Genomic DNA, 21,856 nt, shown 5'->3' on the forward strand with positions numbered 1-21,856 from the left:
TATTTATAGGGACCTCTGACATACTTAACCCTAATAATAATAATAATAATAATATAATAATAATAATAATAATAATAATAATAATAATAAAATAAATATTTGGATAATTAAGATAGTTAGTAGAATTATATACAATATTATTATTATTATTAAGAAAATAAGTAGAGTATATTAATATGAATATTTTTAATATTGGTTGTCTTGTAATTTAAAATATAAGATAATTATTTTGATATTTAATAGTATTATTTTTAATATTTAAAATAAAATTAGCTTTAAATTTGTAAATAAGTTAAATTGATTATATTTTTTTCTCTTGATTTAAGAGGGACAAAGGTCAAAATCAACTACACAAAAACAAATAATTATAAGTATTCTAATATATCTTATCATCATATAACTCATGCTTCAAAGTCAATACCTAGAAAATAAAAAATATAATAAATTTCAATAAAATTAGAACCAAAAGATTTTTTTTTTGTCTACACCAATAATAAGAAGGCCACTACTTTAATATTTTATTTACTTTCTTTAATTTTTACTACATTATCGATAATATAAACTTTTATATTTTCCTTTATTCTTAAAACTATATTGAAAATATAAATTATTGATAATCTTTTTATTAAATGTAATCAATATAAAAATCATACTAACATATTCTGAATAATTTTCTAATCTTTAATATTTATCAAGCTTAAGTCTCTAAAGGTCGAGCAGCGGAGCGTGAATGTAACACGTTCACCTCAAAAACACAAAACAAACAGAAATTAGTTAGCCGAGCTACGGTAGCTCTAATTCTGCAAAACAGATACGTAGGCAGCGAGGTAGGGCCCGTGCGAGCACAATCCTTTCTTTTCCCTACATTCTGCATTCATTTTAGTCCAGATTAGCGTAGATTTGCTTACGCACCCATAGTTTTAGACACAGGCGTGGATACCATCGAGTACGATGGGCGCGAGGGGTGCTAACACCTTCCCCTGGCGTAACCGACTCCCTTACCCTTTTTCTCTGGTCGTGAGACCGTTGTTTTGTTTTGTGGTTTGTCGGCATTCCCTTCCTTTTTAGGATAAATATGCCCGTGGCGACTCTGTTAGTTTTCGCGGTAGCGACAGATATCAAGGATGCCAGTAAATAGTCCTAAGAAGAATTTGAGTGGACCAATTATATAGATCAGTTACAATTACAATATAAAACTGTATGGATTCAAATTAGTGGAGTTAAAACAGCCGTTATGAAACAAACAAATATAATATTGATGGGGTATGTTGGAAAGTTGATTGGGATGAGGCAAATGAATGGATGAATTTGTTAACTGTCTCAATAAGTGAAGCATAATCTGCTATATACTTTCTACAATGCAAATGGAAGGTCTTGTCATTATAATTTCCAAACGTTATGTACAATCCTTTATATAACCGATTGTAACAGTCCATATTAATGATAATATGAATGAACATTAACAAATTTCTAACTCTCATGTGTACCTTTATTTAAATATGTGGCTGATCCTATTATCGAGGCTAAACAAATTGTATCAACTTTTGTTGTTTATCTTCCTGCCCCTAGTGTTTGCCCAGCAACCCGTGCAACCTCCACAACATACTTAACTTATTCTGCACAAACAAACACAATCAGAATCAATTCAATTACCCCATGTGCTCAGATAAATGTCAACAAATTTAAGAGAATACATCCACTGTCATATCGCTCAATCAGAACCGACCAACGTACTCTTATTCTACGTACTCTTATATTAATTATTATTTATAACATCCAATGGATCATTTTGTCTGTGCATTTTAGCCGTGTTGATTTCTCAGCAAAATTGCAAATTCCTTTTCATATTAGTATGTTCATTTTAGCCGTGTTGATTTCTCAGCAACGTTGCAAATTCTTTTTCAGGTTTTTTTTAGATTAATTAACATCCAATGGATGATTTTGTCTGTGTCTTTTAGCTGTGTTGTTCTTGCCAATATTGCAAATTGTTGTTTATGTTATTTTTTAGATTAATTTTTTATAATCGCATGTAATGCTAGTTTGTGTATTGCATATGAGTAAAAAACAAAGTATATCATAGCAGTAGACTGAATGATTAACAAAAAGCAAAGAACTCTTATATTAAGTTAACAGAAATTAAATTACATAGTGGTAACCAAACCAAAAGGACTACACTTACAAGTCTTATTTGTTTATGCGCCAATCCAAACACAAACCGAACAAAGTGGAAAGGAATTAGAACATGTCCACACCATAAAACAAAAACAGACCAAAACATACATAAAATTATGCAGGAAGTACTAATCCATATTCTCTAGTTTTATAATTTTCTTGAGCTTGTTTGATGAAAGTTCTCCATCACAAGTGCCATCCGAGGTTGTCGACTCACTTGATGCGCCTGGAAACTGTCTTTTGCCAGTAGGAGTAATTGGATCTGTGTTGTGCGTCGAAGTCACATCAAGATCCTGTTACATAAGTGAACAAACATCACACAATATTGATGTTGATCAGTACAATCAAGTTGGAGTACATTTCAGTCCATTAAATGTGCTTACGACGACAAAATCAGGTTCTGAAAGAACAGTGTCCGTTGCTTCAACACCTGGTTGTTTCATCTACAAATCATTCGAAATATATTACAAAATCATAATATGCGCAAAAACAGTTTAAAATGAATTAACTTTCAACTACTAAGAGACCAAAATCATATAGAAACATAAATACCTCAAGCTGGTCAGCCGGAATGGAGTTTATAGTTACAACCTCCTATTAAGAGTAAATTAAAATATATTACCATGAAAAAACATAGATTATAAAAGGCTTCGAAATCCAAAAGCAATGATTAAATTCAAATACTTCATCTGTGTCAAGCTGATCAGCAAGCTCTTTCACAAAAGGGTCATTCTTCAATAGCATAACTACCGAGGCATTCTTCCACCGTGGTTGCCACTTGATTTTGAAAGCCATCTTGCGATCCAACATCTGATCCAATGCCAGTGGGAATTCCAATGGATCATGAATTCCATCCTGTACAAGAATGCAAGCCAATGATCATTTAAGCCTTGCATAATTATCTATGTTTTTCGGACACTATGTAAACGAAAATACCTTAATCATTGTATGACGCAGCTGAGAAGCAGACAATCCCAAAAGAAGCTCACACTCTCTGTCCCAAAATAGAAAGTTACAGCTATTTCCTGCATGAGTAACTTCAATCTCAATCTTATACCTACATTGGTAGTTTACATAGATCACACAAACAGCTCAGTGTCAGTATCTTGATGATCACACATTTAAATGAAATAACATAAATCATATGACAAGTATGCGAACCTAAAAATCCCTGCCTCAGTGAAATGGCCAGCCTCACACTCAAACGGAGGTCTGTCACCATGCGCAATACATGAGCAAGCATGGCAACCACGATAATACCAGCCATAGGGAGAGGCCACCAGCATTTTAGTTTCTCCAACAGTCGCACAAAATGTAATCTGCAATAACAGAACAAAAGAATAACACGATACACAGTCAAATGCAATAGAAAAATGGCAATATATAATAAATCACGATAAATTGCAAACAACTTGGAAACATACAGTCATAAGTTTTATGATATCCCCAATAGGCATAATAACAGCCTTTGAAAGCAATTTCTGAACAGGAGTCAACTGTTGATTTTCAGAGTTCTGCGCTGAAAGCTGCGAATTGGAACCCTCCTGCCCAGACAAAGTAATCATGGACTCCTTCGAAATGCTGTCAAAGGAAGACATTAGTGTGACCATCGCATCACATAAAAATAGAAACCACACAAGGGCATATTCAGGGAGCATAACTTTCTATAAATTCTTTCATCGGCAGCAAATCAGTATTCATACCAAGCACAGTGACATTAAACATGTTTGACACGGACAATGGAAACCTTCCTATACAAATAGAATATTACATAACTTTCTATTTCAAAATATGAGGATATCTTACACCAAGGTAGCTCAATTACTAACCCTGTTCCTTGACTTTGGCATATTGGAGCATGACAAACATAGGGCCAGAATCATCTCCACGCTCCTGTTTGAACTTGAGGAATTGTTCAACATAGGATTCCCAAAGCATGCAATTGATAGTATTGTCACTGAAGAAATAATACAAACCATGTCATCTACATAGTCACATAAGATATGTTCGATAAATTACACAAAATATATAAATACAAACCCGTCGTCCCGCAACATCATATTAATCTGCTGCTTCTGGGAACCTGATGTGGTCTGAGAATACCCAATACTTTCCACCATACCAATGACGTCTTAAAACACATACATCACAAAACAACTTAACATGAAACAACACATAAAAAAACGCTGTAAAACAGAAGAGAGGTACAATATTTTACCTATTAGCACATCCTTGTTAAAATTACCAGTTATTATATCAGTAAATTTAGTAAACACCAGCAGTTTGGGCGGTATTTCAGTCTTGTTATCATTCGTAACCGTTGTGCCTGCGGCAAACTTCAACAAAAACTTATGCGACGAAGGTCTGAAAGCCGCGACATTAGGCTGAACCTTAAAATTGGAAACAGTGTAACTATGATCCAATGCCATTTTTTCATAAAATAGAGATACATGTGGTGCAGGAACAACAACATGTATGTCACCACCCTGTGCAACACAAAAAATAATATTAGACAGACAACAAACACAAAACAGGATAGGAAAAACCAACCAAACAAATCACTTCATTACCGATACGTCAACAAAAATCATCTCAAAATGCTCCCTCTTGTTCGAAACAACTTTCTATTTGTGGTGCACTCGAACAGAAACTTTCCAAAGTTCTTTGCTATTGTTGATGTCACAGATTTTCGCCAATGGTCTCGCCATATCGTATAGCCAGTTAGCACAAGCAGCAAAGTAAAAGTGGTCTGATACTACAGAAAAGTGGAAGCCACAAATGCTATAAATAACACAATGATTATGTATACTGTAGGAGTTACAAACTCTTCATTACATAACTGATGCAGAAGCTGAATGAACAGAAGAACATAAAGTCCTCATTACATAACTGATGCAGAATGGAAGATGCATGGACAGAACCACACAAATTCTAATTACGTAACACATCCATAGTGGAAGATGGAAGAACATAACTTCATATATGAACAATCCACGTCGCGCATCAATAAGCAACATTGAAACACAGAATCCTACTCTCAGAATAAGCCACTTGGCAGCATGACAGGAACTCTTCAAAAAGATAGAGTTTTCTTATATTATATATATATATATATATATATATATATATATATATGTTTTTTTATAAATTTTCAAAAATGTTAATATAATATTATTAAATAAATTTTGAAATTATTTATTTTTTAAAAGATACATTATATTAATCATTATATATAAATGTTTTATTGAAATTAATGAATTGTTATTTGCAAACAAGTAGCATTACCAGACTTATTTGCAACCTTTATGCGAAGAAAAATGCTTACTCAGTAGCATTATCATACTAATATTTTTTTGGTGAAATAATATGGGAAAAATGGTTTAAGAAAGAGATGATTTTTGGAAAGAAAGTGATGAAGCAGAATGAAAAGTGAGTTTTCTCATCAAAAGTAGTGTCAATCTCGTGTTCTGCAGATACAAAATCCATATTAGATAAGCAAAAGAAGAGGAATTTTTTAATCTATGAATCCACTAGATACAGTTCTTCACCCACATTCAAAAACTCAACCATGAAAGGAAATAGAAATACAATCCTTCACCCACATCCGACAACTCAACCATGAAAAGAATAACAATCAACTACATCTGAACTTTGTTTCCATGGCTAAATCCACAGATTCGGTTCTTCATCCTCTTACAGTTTCACGTTTTACAGACTAAACCCATATATCCTAAATCTCACTTTCCTTTTCCTTTAATTTTTTATTAGATCTACAACACATATCTCACAAACCCATAACAAAAACACATATTTAAAGCTCCTTATATCACAAATCGTATAGAAACACAAATCTAAAGCTCCTTGTATTACCAACCTAGAATAGAAATTGATTGAAGTGAAACACATATCAAGATAAAGATGAAATTGATTCAAGATGAAGATGAAATTGATGGAAGGATGAGTTGAAAATGGTTGAAGACGAAAATGAATGTTGATGGAGAACAAAAGGTGAAATCTTAAATGAAGAAAACAAAAACCATCAAAAACTGAAGCAACCAAAATTATTGAAAACGGAAGCGATTCTATTGTTAGGGTTTGTAGGAACACGTTTTGGGGGAGAAGTAAGAACACGTTTTTGAAGATTGTGTAGTTTACAATTTTTAATAATTTTACACTAATTTGATTGATTATTTAAATGACTATTTATATTATTAATACTAATGAAATAAATTTAATATAAATGAAATATTATAAATTAAAAAATAAGCTGGAATAAATTAATAGTCATTTGGCATTGATACGACAGCAAACTGAATGTCACGTCAATAAAAATAAGTCTTAAATTGGAGAGGGAACTAAAATTCAACACAAAACATAAAAAGGGACTAAAATCGTGGATTTTAAAATGATAAATAGGGGGACTAAAATTGCAATTAAGCCTATATTTTTATTGATGTCCCACATAAACTCACTTGTACATCTGACATATCTCGTACATATTCGGCAAAATATTTTACAATAACATAGAAAATGTTCCTACAAAATATCTTGATCCAAAAATTTAGAAAGACAAGTATGTTGATGTTCTTGATAGTTGTAAAAAAAAAAATCATGGAAGGATAATGTTGAAGAAAGGAGAATCTCCTCCAACAATTAATGCATTGGATGAAAAGTTAAAAACTCTTTTAAATATACTAGACATACTCACTCCTATTAGGATTTTTTTCATTTTCATCTACTGAATATCTGTAGAACTTTGGCATCAGGGTCGTGGACTCTGCCCTTGGGTATCCTTCGCATATTCACATGAGCACCAAACTTTAATCTAAATTTGGTTAAAAAATAATAATACACAATGTTAGATATAATATATGGTCTTTTTATTGAGTATTGGAGAACACAAATTATTTTTTCAATCACAAGAAGTATTGGTGGCTCTCTAACCTTAGACGGAGCAACTAGCAATAATTTTTTTGGAAATTATTCTAGAATTTTGATGAACATTGATTTGTTATAGTTCTTGCCCAATTTCCTTCCTATTGAAATGGATGGTTATGCTTTTAATATTAATCTTGAGTACGGAAAACTTCATTTAGAATATTATTTTTGTCATATTATTGGTCACTCATTAGATTATTATCGTGCAATTGCAAAGTCGAGGAAGGAAAAGATAACAAATATGGTATTTTATGTTCCAATAAAATCTAATCATAAGGTAGACAATATTCCTACAACAATATCTTGATAGCTGCAAAAATTCAGGAAGACGAATATGTCGATGATCTTAATAATTGTAAAAATTCAAGAAGACGAGTATGTCGATGATCTTAATAGCTATACAAAAATTCTTCATGGAAGGATAATGTTGAAGAAAGGAGAATCTTCTCCAACAATTGATGCATCAGATGAAAAGCTAAAAATTCTATGAAATATTCTAGATAAATGGATTCTCACTCCTATTGATAATATGTTTTTTTGTTTTTTCTTCATTTTCATCTATTGAGTATTCAGATAATTTTGGTAGTAGGATCATGGACTCTGTCTATGGAATCATTCACATATTCACATGAGCACCCGACTTTAATTCAAATTTAGTTTTTAAAAAATAACATATAATGTTAGATTAGAATGCTGATGAGTGTTAAATTATTGTGAATTTGAGTGTGAATAATTAGCACCCATCGACTTAATTCATTTTCTTTTCGCCAATAAACCTCAACTTTAGAGTATATTTGGTATAATTTATGTTATAGTTTATATATTGAGCTATCATGTAAATATCATTGAGTTTAATTTTTTATCTCATTTTGTAAGTATTAAAGCATTGATATGTATTCATTTTTATATACGGCACTGAATAAGCTTTCCAACGCTTCGAACCGGACACAAATTGGAGTTACGATTTTCAAGTTATGGCCGAAACAAGATTTCAAGTTTCTGCAGAGCGTGCTATGCGCGCTAAGCGCGGTGTGCGTATTTTGTAAAGTGTATACATAGAATTTTAGGGTTATACTTTGGGGTATTTTTTTCCAAAGTTATCACCTTCATTTTTCTTAGGTTAGAGCTTAGTGTAGCAACCTGCCTAAAAATTTCAGCTTTCGAGTCGCCACCTATTCTGAAGGGCGAATAGGAAACCCTTACGCAGTTAAGAGATTTAGGGTAAGCTATTATAATCAGGCTGGGGGAAGGTGTTAGGCACCCTCAGCCCTTTCCTAAAGGCTAATGTTCAAAGATTAGGGTTGCATGGCAGGATTTGTAAAGAAATGTGGCAAACAAAATTATAATGACATGATTGAGATTTTGAAGAGGGGGACTCGCCTTGTTGCCAAGTGCCTACGTACCTCCTTAGGGAGGATCAGAGTCTACGTAGTTCGGGAAGGGTTGTACGCCATTTAGAGTTTGAATTTGATTTAATATGGTTTTTTTGGAGGCTTTTTGGTTAGCCTATCGCAGTTTATTTTGTCTTGTAATTTGAATGGATTTTAGAATTATTAGGGTTTGGGCGTACAACCCTGATTTGGCACAATTAACCGCAATGATCAATAGGTTTGATCACCATAGTTAAAAGATTAAGGATTTGCATTGTTACCAATTCAAACCGATTAATTCGATTATCACTAATAACAACTTATTTGTATTTTATTATTATTTGATAAATTTTATTTTATACTGTTACCTCTCATAACCGGTTAATACGGTCACAAATAATAACAAATTAAATTAAACAATGAGGCAAGATTAATCACCACAACCAATAAGATAGTTGCAGCCATTTAATCGAATTTAATTGGATTTTTTATTTTAAATAAACATTTTAATTAAAATTTATTGTTGACCATAGCGATTAATCGATTTAATCGGAACGAACAACAAATTATAATTTAATACAAATATTATATATTAATTTATTTATAAAAATAATTACTATATACAAATAATTATATTAAAAGATTTAATAAAAAAATAACATATTTAATTAAAACAAAATTGTTATTAGGGATTATGATTCAATGTGGTTACAATTGAGGTTTATAGCATGGGGCCTCATCTTGGGCGTTGGATCTAAAGGGGTTTGAATATCAAGGGTAGATGTTGAGGGTGTATGATGGAATCTGAGGCTGGAATACACTGGATCATGCGTAGAAAATGTAACAAAATATGTGAAAGGGCCAGGGATCGAACCCTGGACCCTGAGGATAAACACAGCGCGCGTCAACCACCTCAACCAACGAGGTTAGTTGTTTAAAACATGAAGCGAACGCATTATATGTAATCAGAACGAAAACCCATGGAAATTAGCGCGAAATTCAAACGGACCAACCATCCCCTGACACCTATTCATCTTCCTCGACCAAACCTGCAACACACTGCACATTTAGCTACGAATTCCCTACGGATTTTTCATAGCGAACTAAACTACCAAAAACAGCGAATAGCACATACTCATGCATAAACATGGCGCGACCCCTCAGATTTGCTTGTTTCTACCATGCGAACCTAACTGTACCCCTAATTGACTCTGATTTCACTCCTAATTAAAAGCCCTAAACTGAAACCCTAAAAGCTCAAAACGGCATTAATGGCGGAACACGATTAACACACGCAAACTTCATAAAACCAATCCAGAAACAACCAGGGCATTAAGAACAAGCAGAATACACAATCAAAACATCATGGGAATGCCTATGTCATACTATTCGAACCAAAGTTCAGAACAACTTACCTGGGCTTATTTGGAGAAATTCTGGGGGTGTTGACGAAGAATGACGATCCAGACACGTTTCAAATGATCCAAGGAAGCTTTTGCAACCTTTAGTTCTTGTTGAAAGCTCCTAATTTGCCAAAACCGAATTCCAATTCTTGGGTGATTTTTTGGTTCTTGCAAGTGCCTCCTCTCTCTGAATTTTCGTCCCCAACCCTTATGCCTCAGCCTCTATACTTATAGTGAATCAGATTAGGTTTAGAAAAGAGTCTCAAAAGCCTTTAAATCCAATCTTTCTTCTTTGAGAATTTTGATTTGTTTCTTGAATAAAAAGTTTCCAATTTGGTCCAAATATTGTATCACTCCTTTCCATTTGATTTAGCACGAAAATAACAATATATTTTGCCATTAATACTGATTGAAATTGGCCTTTATGAATATTTTATCATAATATTTGATTTTTATACTTAATTAAATCATAAAAAATGAAATAAAAATATATTAAATCAATTAATATGATAAATTTCGTGCCCTTTTGTTTTGGACAAGCTAATGGCTTGTGGATCAAGTTTATACCACAAAAACATAGGCCCATTTGCAAAATTCCTTAATTTGAACCCTCCTTTTTTACATTTGGTCCCTCAAAATCACCTAACTTTGATCAAGCATATCTCACTCAATTTTTAAGCTATGAGGGAGATCTAATACTTTTTAGAAACCTCAAGAGGTCCTCTATAAGCCACTTTGGAACATATTTTTCATTTGAAGCTTTTATCTTGATCATATTCTCTTTGGGAAAAAACTGTTTCTGAAGGATGCCTGAAAATGACCTGTAATCTTTTGCTTTGTATCTCTTAAATGAAGCATTTCTAGCCCTGGCTTGTGAGACACAAAGTTGTAGAGAATCCAATTTCCTTCAAAATAGGCTTTGAGTGGGGAATTTTTGATGTTCCATGTGAAAGTTATGCCCAGTCAAAGTTGGGTTGACTTTCTCCTAAGAAACCCTAATTTGAACCTTTTTGTATTTGTTCATCTCTGAGTTTCTATTAATGGAATCATGATCAATTCTTGATCAAATGATGGTTATACATCCCCATACTTGTTGTGTGACCAATGGTTAGAAGTTTGGATCATGCCTTGACTTTGGATTTGAATCAGTTGATTGTAGATCTTGAGATTGTTTGAGCAGGTGACCTTTGGAGTAGTGCCTTGACTTTTGCCATGGATTTAGATTAGATCACTATAAACCATACATCCTTGATTAGGAGCCTTATCTCATTGATCCCTCTTAGGGGAACCTCAAACCCTAGCCTTAGGAGGCTCTTGACTAGGGGTGTTGCTTGAATGGATCCCTAGTCTTTGAATCTTTATAAGTGAAGTAGATGGGGCAAATTTTGGGGTATGACAGCTGCCCCTGTTCAATATTCTTGAACCTGAAGAGGCGGACAGGCTTACTTTCCCGTCGCGACCTGAAGATGGAAGATTATGGAACACTGAGAATGCCCTGAAATTTGCTGATATTGCGGAATGTGGAGTAGATGCGTTGCTGGCCACGGGATTACCGTGGTATGGCATGTTTGGGATTGGAATTGGAGCTTGAAAATGAAATGAGTCATGGCTGCTGCCAGAGAACGTGGTGCCATATCACTGTCGTGATAAGACGTAACGCGAGGGTTACGATTTGGATTGAAGTTGAAGGTGCCATTATCACTGCCAAGGGACTAACATGATAAGACGTAACGCGAGGGTTACGATTTAGTTTGGAAATTGCCGTTATCACTGCCGTGATAAGACGTAACGCGAGGGTCACGATTTGGTTTGAAATTGCCGTTATCACTGCCGTGATAAGACGTAACGCGAGGGTCACGATTTGGTTTGAAATTGTCGTTATCACTGCCGTGATAAGACGTAACGCGAGGGTTACGATTTGGTTTGAAATTGCCGTTATCACTGCCGTGATAAGACGTAACGCGAGGGTTACGATTTGGTTTGAAATTGCCGTTATCACTGCCGTGATAAGACGTAACGCGAGGGTTACGATTTGGTTTGAAATTGAAATTGAGAATAGAGTTTGAAATTGGATTCAAGAGAAACCAAGCTTCATCTGCAAAATGATGCTCCGCGAATGTATATGCTTATGATTTGTTGTAAATGTATGCATGCTTATGCCGATGGTACATATGTAAGTGTACATGAACATGAATATGTATGATGAATTATCTTCTGTCACCCATTGGATTTGTTTAGCTTATCGAGCAGCTTTGTGGGTCTTAACTCAGATCGTCTGAAGTTAGTCTACTGGGATATTGCAGTGCTTTCAGGACCAGGCGTATATCGACTACCGGAGGTGCCGTGGTTTCGTCCCCTTTATTTAGTCTGTTAGTTTGTAAGTTTCTTGTTTTAAGCTCAAAGTTTAAAGTTTATGAGACATAAATTATTCTTTGCACTTGGTATTGAAATGATGAAAAGATAAGTATAAAAGGGAAAAGACTTTTATTGATTGTTGCCTTGAATTGGCGAATGTACAAAAGGTATGAAAGAAAGAAAATGACAAATAGAAATGATATTAATACTGCTATTGCTCTTTTGCTATCGAGGTCCCCAGTAATCCTTTGACTTCGGAAGTTGGTGATTGCTCGATTTCCTATCCTTTACGAATTGTCTTGGGCTCGTAGCTTGAAGCCTTGCCCCTGCTAGGCATAGTACCTCTTGACTGCATCTGAATTGATTGGATGCGGTAGCTCATCCCCATCCATTGTAGTGAGGACTAATGCCCCTCCTGAGAACACTGTTTTTACGATGTATGGACCTTCGTAGTTAGGTGTCCATTTTCCTCGGGCGTCGAGTCGAGATAACAGTATCTTCTTGAGGACAATATCACCTTCTTTATAGGTTCGAGGTCGGACCTTCTTATCGAACGCTTTTTTCATCCTCTTCTGATAGAGTTGTCCATGACACAAAGCTGTCAGTCGCTTTTCTTCAATGAGATTAAGCTGATCAAAACGAGTTTTTACCCATTCCGATTCTTCTAACTTTGTGTCAGCTATGACTCTTAGTGACGGGATCTCCACCTCGATTGGGAGGACAGCTTCCATACCGTAGACTAGGGAGAAGGGGGTTGCCCCTGTAGATGTACGCACCGAGGTTCTGTAACCGTGTAGGGCGAAGGGAAGCATTTCGTGCCAATCCTTGTATGTTTTCACCATCTTTTGTATTATTTTTTTGATATTTTTGTTTGCAGCTTCGACAGCGCCGTTCATTTTAGGCCTGTATGGTGAAGAATTGTGGTGTTCAATCTTGAACTCCTCGCACAGCTCCCTCATCATGTTATTGTTCAGATTCGACCCATTATCGGTGATAATCCTGCTTGGAACCCCATATCGACATATGATATTATGCTTGATGAACCGAGTGACTACTTGTCTCGTCACGTTGGTGTAAGAGGCAGCTTCTACCCATTTGGTGAAGTAGTCTATGGCAACCAGTATAAATCGGTGTCCATTCGAAGCTTTAGGTTCTATCATCCCTATCATGTCGATTCCCCACATTGCAAATGGCCATGGTGAACTCAGAACGTTCAACGGGTTTGGTGGTACGTGCACCTTATCAGCGTAGATTTGGCACTTGTGACAGGTCCTTGCATATTGGAAACAGTCGGCCTCCATTGTTAACCAGTAGTACCCTGCTTGCAGTATCTTTCTAGCCATTGAGTGTCCGTTTGTGTGGGTCCCAAAGGTTCCTTCATGTACCTCCCTGATAATCTCCTTGGCCTCGTTTTTATCTACACACCTCAACAACACTGAATCATAATTCCTTTTGTATAGGATGCTTCCGCTTAAGAAGAACTTGGATGCAAGTCTCCTCAGTGTCTTTTTATCAATTGTTGAGGCATTCTCCGGGTATTCTTGTTTTTCCAGGTACTTTTTAATGTCGTGGTACCATGGTTTGTTGTCAGACTGCTCCTCAATCGTGAGACAATAGGCAGGTTCGTCGAAGTGTCTAACAGTTATTCGTGGTTCATGGTTTGGCCAGGTCACCTTGAACATAGAGGAGAGCGTTGCTAGTGCGTCGGCTATTTGATTTTCTTCCCTCGGGATATGAGTAAAGGTGATAGTATCAAATTCAGCCGTCAACTCTAGTATAAGGTCTCGGTATGGGATTAGTTTTGCATCCCGAGTGTCCCACTCTTTGTTGACTTGATGGATTACCAATGCTGAGTCTCCGTATACATCCAGGAGTTTGATCCTTAGGTCGATTGCAGCTTCTAACCCCAATATGCATGCTTCATATTCTGCAATGTTGTTGGTGCAGTCGAAACATAGTCTTGCAGTGAAGGGTAAGTGCCGGTCATCGGGAGATGTCAATACTGCCCCTATGCCATGTCCTAGTGCATTTGAGGCACCGTCGAACATGAGTTTCCATACCAAACCCGGTTCGGGTCCCTCGTCGGGTCCTGGTATTTCATAGTCTCTTACTAGCATAATATCCTCATCGGGGAAGTCGAACTTCATGGATTGGTATTCCTCGAGGGGTTGGTGAGCAAGATGTTCTGCCAATACACTCCCTTTTATTGCTTTTTGAGTTACATATTGTATGTCGTATTCGGACAACAACATTTGCCACCTTGCAATTCTACCCGTGAGCGCCTGCTTTTCGAACACGTATTTTAAAGGATCCATTCTCGATATTAGCCACGTGGAATGATTCAGCATATATTGCCTTAGACGTTTGGAGGCCCATGCTAGGGCACAACATGTCTTTTCCAATGCTGAATACCGAGATTCGCAATCCGTGAATTTCTTACTGAGGTAGCAGATAGCATGTTCTTTCCTGCCTGTTTCATCCTGCTGTCCCAGTACACACCCCATAGACCTTTCGAGTACTGTGAGGTACATGATTAGTGGCCTTCCGGGTACAGGAGGTAAGAGTATAGGTGGTTCTTGCAAGTAGTTCTTTATGGTTTCGAAGGCTACTTGACAATCATCATTCCACTTGATGGGTTGATCCTTCCTGAGTAGTTTGAATATAGGCTCGCATGTAGCCGTTAGATGCGAAATGAACCTTGAGATGTAATTCAATCGACCCAGGAAACCTCGTACCTCTTTTTCTGTTTTTGGAACGGGCATCGCTTGTATGGCTTTTACTTTGTCAGGATCGACCTCTATGCCTCGCTGGCTTACAATGAATCCCAACAGCTTTCCCGATCTTACACCAAACGTACACTTGTTCGGGTTTAACCTTAGCTTGTACTTCTTTAGATTTTCAAACAGCTTATGTAGATTTGTAATATGCTCTTCTTCTGTGCGAGACTTAGCAATCATATCATCTACATATACTTCGATCTCCTTATGAATCATATCATGGAAAAGTGTGACCATGGCTCTTTGATATGTTGCCCCTGCGTTTCGTAACCCAAAAGGCATTACTTTGTAGCAGAAAGTGCCCCAGGATGTCATGAAGGTCGTCTTTTCCATATCTTCGGGAGCCATCTTGATCTGATTATACCCAGAGAACCCGTCCATGAAGGAAAACCACGAAGCTTGTGCTGTATTATCCACCAAGATATCTATATGCGGTAGTGGAAAATCGTCTTTTGGACCTGCTTTGTTCAGGTCTCTGTAATCTACGCACATGCGTACCTTCCCGTCCTTCTTAGGAACTGGAACTATGTTGGCAATCCAGGGTGGATAGTCAACTACAGCAAGAAATCCGGCGTCAAATTGTTTGAGCACCTCTTCCCTAATCTTACTATCCATATCTGGTCGAACCCTTCTGCGCTTTTGCCTGACCGGCGCACATCCTTCTTTGAGAGGTAACCTGTGTACCACGATGTCTGTATCCAACCCTGGCATGTCACGGTATGACCAAGCAAAAATCTCTGCATACTCATGGAGGAGCTTGATTAACGTTGCTTTTACGTCCTTACCTAGCGTTGCCCCAATCTTAATGTTCTTAGGTTCTTCATCCGTTCCCAAGTTTATGATTTCAATGGTTTCTTGTGGAGGGAGCATGCTCTTGGATTCCTTATCCACTAGCCTTGACAACTCTTCCGGAAGTTCATCGTCTTCCTCATTCCCTTCTTTAGCCTGATTAGCGAGAGCCTCGAGTTTGTATAGAGTCTCAGCAGTATTATTATCGGTGGTGTCAGAAGGTGATCTGCACACGTTTTATGTTTTGTTTTCTTTTAGTATGCAGATGTGAAAGTGCTTTGTTTGTGCGAGAAATTTATTTGTCATTTTCAGAAATGGAAAAGGAATAAATGCGAAAAAGAAAAAGGCGATGTTTTCAATACCAAAATGCAAAGACAATTTTATTAATAAACTTCGAACTTGAAAGTAAATGGGGCCCTTACAAACTAACTCTATGCTTCGGGCGAGGCATGAGTGTTATTGTCTTTCTTTATTAAAAAGGGAAATAAAACACACAATAGGAAATTACTTTGAAATGAAAACTATCTCCGGTATCTCCAGGCTTGTCCAATTCTGAAGCTGTTCTCCTGGCCTAATCATCCGGATAAAATTGGACGTTCCCTCCATGCTAGATATCATGGATACATGCTCATATCCACCTGTAACAAAAGTCTGTGCGATCGGAGGGAATCGTTGCTCTTCCTTTGCAGCCTTCTTTGTTGGTTGGTATCCTAACCCCAGACGATCTTTCTTCTCTTGCACTTCTGGAATTTTTCCCCAGCCTTCCATCTTTGTGTCTTGCAGGTCTCTCCAGGATGTCACCGCCCTTCGTGTTTTCTCAATTGGTAGTGTGACAGCAGTGGCAATCTCTAGTGCTTGGAACGAAGTCTCTAATGCCTTTTCCCCAGCCTCAATGTATCGGTATGAGTCTAGATTGCTGACAAATATGTCCTCCTCCCCACTGACGGTTACTATAGAGTTTCCATCCACAAATTTCACCTTTTGATGCAGAGTAGAGGTAACTGCCCCAGCAGCATGGATCCAAGGGCGTCCTAATAAACATGTGTAGGCAGGCTCAATCTCCATCACTTGGAAATTGATGCAGAAAGTGTGAGGGCCTATTACCACAGGGAGGTACACCTCTCCAAACACCGGGCTTTGCGACCCATCAAAGGCTTTGACCACCAGACGGCTTGGTCTTATTACCAGTCCTTCCAAATCTATCTTGTCTAAGGTGGCCTTTGGCATCACATTTAATGACGATCCTGTGTCGATCAGCACTCTAGACAGATGAGCTTTCCCACATTGTATGGAGATATGCAGGGCTTTGTTATGCTCTTTCCCTTGTGAGGGCAACTCGTGTTCACTGAAGCTTAAGCATGCCCCAGCAGTAAGATTAGCCACCATTCCATCAAATTGATTTACAGTGATGTCTTTGGTTACATGAGCAGCACTCAAGATCTTCATCAGGGTGTCTCGATGTTTTTCTGAATGGATTAACAGCGAGAGGAGTGATATCCTGGATGGAGTTTGGTGCAACTGATCCACTACCTTATAATCACTTTTCTTGATTAATGCCAAGAATTCTTCGGCATCTTTGTTAGTGATCTCCTTGTCTATGGGTGTGCTTCTTTCAGTAGGGACCACAGTGGCTTGATCATTTGCTTGTGCTGAATTCTCTTTTGATTTAGCAGTATTGAATATGCGACCGCTACGAGTCATACCCCCAGGCCCGACGATGTTTGTCACATCGGTACTAGCATTAGACTCATATTCCTATGGAACTGCTTTCATCTTGTCCACATGATATGGATCCCTGACTGGGATAATCCTAGTGTGTACTTGTGCGGGTATCAGCAGTGTGGCTTTGGCGCAAGGGATGATCAACGTCTTCCTTGCCCCTTGTCTTGGTATCATTAACGGTTCATTCCTGTCCAGCATGGCCACATACTCTTCCTCAGGATATTCTTTAAACTGAACTACCCCTTGATTCACGAGTCTTTGCAAGGTTGTCTTAAAGGCTTCGTTATGTTCGAGGACGAACCCCTTTGCAAGTAGATACCTCTTAAGGGCATCTATGGGGGAGCTCCGTTGTTGAACAAACTCTTGCTCGGTGACTACCTCTATTGCATTGACTGTGCCATCATGACGGGGCATAGGGTTTGTCTTCACATTAGGTTTGTCAAAAGCAATTGCTCCTGACTCTATCAGGTCCTGAACCTTGTGCCTAAAGGCCCAACATTTTTCCAATGTATGCCCCGGAGAATTGGCGTGAAATTCACACCTCTCATTAGCTTTGAAATTGGGCATAGTCTTTCCGGGAATCGGAGGTGGCATAGGCCTGAGTTCCACTAACTGCTCGTTTAATAGATGCTTCAGTATCTCGCTTTTAGAAGTGGGCAAAGGGTCGAACTTCCTCGGAGGGCCTTGGAATCTTGGTTGAGGTGAGTATGTCATAGGAGGTCTAAACTCTTGATGCACTACTGCGTTGGTCTCCCCTTCCTTCTTTTTAGCGAAGGTTGAGGTGGGCCTCTTTGAGTGATAAGAGTTAGATGATACTCCTTGTATTTTCCCGCTCTTAATTCCGTCTTCTATCCTTTCACCAATAACCACTAAATCTGAAAACCCTGAGGACACACTCCCTACCATTTTATCGTAGTACGGCCCTTGTAATGTAGCCATAAACATTTTTACGAGTTCTTTTTCCAACAGGGGAGGTTGGACTCGGGAGGCCATTTCCCTCCATCTCTGTGCATACTCCTTAAACGATTCCTCTTTCTTTTGTGACAAATTTTGGAGTTGCATCTGATCGGGTGCCATGTCCAAATTGTATTTATATTGTTTTAGGAACGTATTAGCAAGGTCGGTCCAGCTTCGGATGTGAGACTTCTCTAATTGCATGTACCAGTCAACCGATGCTCCACTCAAGCTATCTTGGAAAAAATGCATCATCAGCTTTTGATCATGAGCATAAGCAGCCATTTTTCGCACATACATGCGCAAGTGACTCCTCGGACAAGAGAGTCCCTTGTACTTTTCAAAGTCGGGTATCTTGAATTTATGAGGAATAGTCAAATCCGGCACCAAGCTCATTTCATAGGTATCCACATCGAAGGCATCATATCCTTCCATTGCTTTCATCCTTTCTTCCAGCGCCTTGATTTGTCCACTCTCCTTGGAATTCTCCCCAGAATCAGCAGAGGTCAGCTTTGGTTGAGGGACTTGATCTGTGTCATTAGTGTCCCCATACTGTAGGTCCAAGTAGTCCTCATCCCTAAGCGGATTGTTGATTGGAATGCGAACTGTGCGAGACGTCCCTTCTTTCTGAGTAGTAGGGATAAATCCTTCTTGAGAAGCCTCTCCCTCTTCATGGGTCGTGGTGACCCTTTTAGATGCGTGAGCATTCGTTTTGTGAGGGTCATAGCCTCGAACATATCCTAACAATGGGTTGCCATCTTTAGGTATCTCTTCATACCGATCATGAACTTCTTTAGCTTTGTCTTGCTTATCTTTGAGGTCTTTCATGAAGCTCAGCACTTGGGCCATTCCTCCCTGGAGGTCTTCAACAGTACCTTTCAGCTGAGTCATTTCTTCACGAAGGGCGGCTTGGTTCTGCTCTAGCTGTTCCATTGCTTTCTTCTTCTGAGCTCTGGTCTGGATGAGTGATCGAGTTGCAATGGTGTGACTGGAGATGAAGATAGTTTTTTTTTTTTTTTAATGTTTTGAAAAAAAATAAATATGATATGCATGCTATGAATGATATGGTTATGCAATGTTTATGTCTTATCCACACTATTATAATACACATATATATTTATATATTATTTCCTCTTTTTTTTTTTTATATATACATGTACATTTTTTCCTTTTTTTTGCACATATGTATTATGTATATATTTTTTTTGCATATGTATTTATTTTTCTTTTTCTTTTGTACATGTATATACACATATGTTTTTTTTTTAAGAGGTAAACAAGGTTGGCGAATATTTATAGAAACGATGAGTAACGAAAAAGAAACACACTTTATTGAAATAAAATACTAAAAACAAACTCCATTGTCGGTTAACAAAGATAGAAATTGAAATAACAAATTGAAAATACTTGGAAAAAAGGAAAATAATCTAAAACTAAGAACGCCTTTGGATGTCCTCCTTGAACTTATCCACCATATCTCTACAAAGCTCTATGAATTCCTTGACTTCTTTGGGAAGGATAACAAGAGAGGTTTCCGCCTTTGCCAAACTCCTTGGGATGTCTAGGATTAGATCGTTGCACAAGTAAACTAGCTTGTCATAATTATCGCGGCACTTCTCGTATTCTTCAAGCATCTTAGGAACCATGCTCACGTGCTCATAAGCAGTAGAAACAATTGTGTATTGTCTCTCCCAATAGTCCCTTTCATCCCTTGCAGCATCACATAACTCCTTTTGCCTTAGTAGTAATTGCCTAAGCACGGCCAAAGCTTGAAGTGCTCTATGACGCTCATCAGTGCGCTGTAAAAGTGCTTCTTCCGCGGTTAACCTCCTTGTGCGTTCTTCTTGTCCAGCATTGCGGGCCTCTTGAAGATCAAACTTTAAATCCCTTATTTCCACTTCTTGGTCCTTAGTTCTATCCGTTAATTCGAAGACCACAGCTTCTAGATTTTTTTCGGATTCCGCTTTGTCATGGGAAGCCTTTTCATAACGCCTTCTCCATTTTGCAATCTCTACATCCGCTTGTGCCAACCTTTCATTATGCGATTCTAGATTAAAATTAGCACTTAGAACTCCTTCGGTTGCACGCTTTCTTTTACTTCTTTGCCTATCATTTTCTTCTTTCATCGCTTGGAGTTCTTGATTTTTCTCTTTAAGGTCAAAGCGTAGTTGGCTCCTTTCATTAGTAAGTTGATGCAAATCAAGTTCTAATTTCTCTTTCTCCTTTCGGGACGCCTCCAGGGCAGCCCTGATTCCTTCTATCTCTTCGATGGATAAAGGAACAGGATCAGGAGAATCAGGCTTGTAGGCGGGATCCACAACAAAAGGAAGCAACACTTTCTTAACTCTTTCTTGAACCCATGCGGTATAAGCTGCTTTTGCAATTACATTCTTTGGCCCAAAGTCTCTCCTTTGAACATTGCTCCAAGCTTGAATTACCTTTTTCCATGTTCTTGGTTCACCTTTCCCATTGTCATGCAAAATTAATTCTTTTATACGTTGCTCGGAAGGTTCTTTATCCATGGAATGACCCAATTGACGTAGTGCTAAAGCAGGATTATAATTAATACAACCAAGAGTTCCTATCAATGGCACATTGTTGAATTCTCCGCATTTGTAAATGATCTTATCTGAATTTAATTTTCTTGCATACCATAGAATAGAATCCGCTTTAAGAGCCCTTAATTTTTGAGACCAATCATTCCTAGTTAATTCTTTGATGAAGCAACTAGCTTTGTAGAGATGGGAAGTCAACCAAGAATAGAGCAAATGAACACAACACACTAGCACTCCTCTCTTTCTTTCATACCTCATATGAATAGCATAGTAAATGTTAGCGAGGATAGTCGGAGTTGGATCTTTGTCAAAAAGCCTAAAAGAAGTGAAAGCATGGATAGCGGTAGGATCAACATAATCAATATTCTTTGGCAATAAAACAACACCAAAAACCAAAAGAGCTAATACATGTCCACAAATGTCCCATTGTTTCCTTTGAGCAAACATTAATGCTTGATTTTCTAAATAAGATCTTTTGAACCCATGCACTTCTCCCTCAGTTTTATAATGAGCTTTTAATTCTGCAGCGGACATTCCTAAAGCCTTTTCTAGATCTGAAAAGTCAACTTCCTTACCCACACCAGTATAGAATTCCTTTTTTATCCTCGAAAAACCCAACATAGCATCCATTTCTTCTATGGTAGGTGCTAACTGAAAATCCTGGAAAGTAAAACATCTCAAAGGCGGATCGTAGAATTGTACCAAAGCGGTGATAGCTTCTTCTTGCACCTTTACCCTTAGCAAATCCAAGATATTACCATAGCGAATCTCAAACCTATCCAAAGCACCTGATGGCAATTTTTCTTTGATGATCTTCAATT

At 37.6% G+C, this 21,856-nt stretch overlaps 1 protein-coding gene across 1 annotated transcript; it reads right to left on the reverse strand.

Moving 5' to 3' along the window:
* Positions 1-2,300: 2,300 nt before the first annotated feature.
* Positions 2,301-3,770, reverse strand: LOC131625112 (uncharacterized). The gene is made up of 7 exons (XM_058896004.1): positions 3,597-3,770; positions 3,334-3,491; positions 3,109-3,229; positions 2,857-3,027; positions 2,725-2,766; positions 2,556-2,615; positions 2,301-2,465 (listed from the first exon to the last, which is right to left on the reverse strand). The coding sequence occupies exons 1-7, from the start codon at positions 3,768-3,770 to the stop codon at positions 2,301-2,303; spliced, it is 891 nt and encodes a 296-aa protein (XP_058751987.1).
* Between the last annotated feature and the right edge of the window lie 18,086 nt (positions 3,771-21,856).

The sequence above is a fragment of the Vicia villosa genome, unplaced genomic scaffold (assembly GCF_029867415.1).
Source record: "Vicia villosa cultivar HV-30 ecotype Madison, WI unplaced genomic scaffold, Vvil1.0 ctg.000189F_1_1, whole genome shotgun sequence".
Taxonomy (NCBI): Eukaryota; Viridiplantae; Streptophyta; class Magnoliopsida; order Fabales; family Fabaceae; genus Vicia; species Vicia villosa.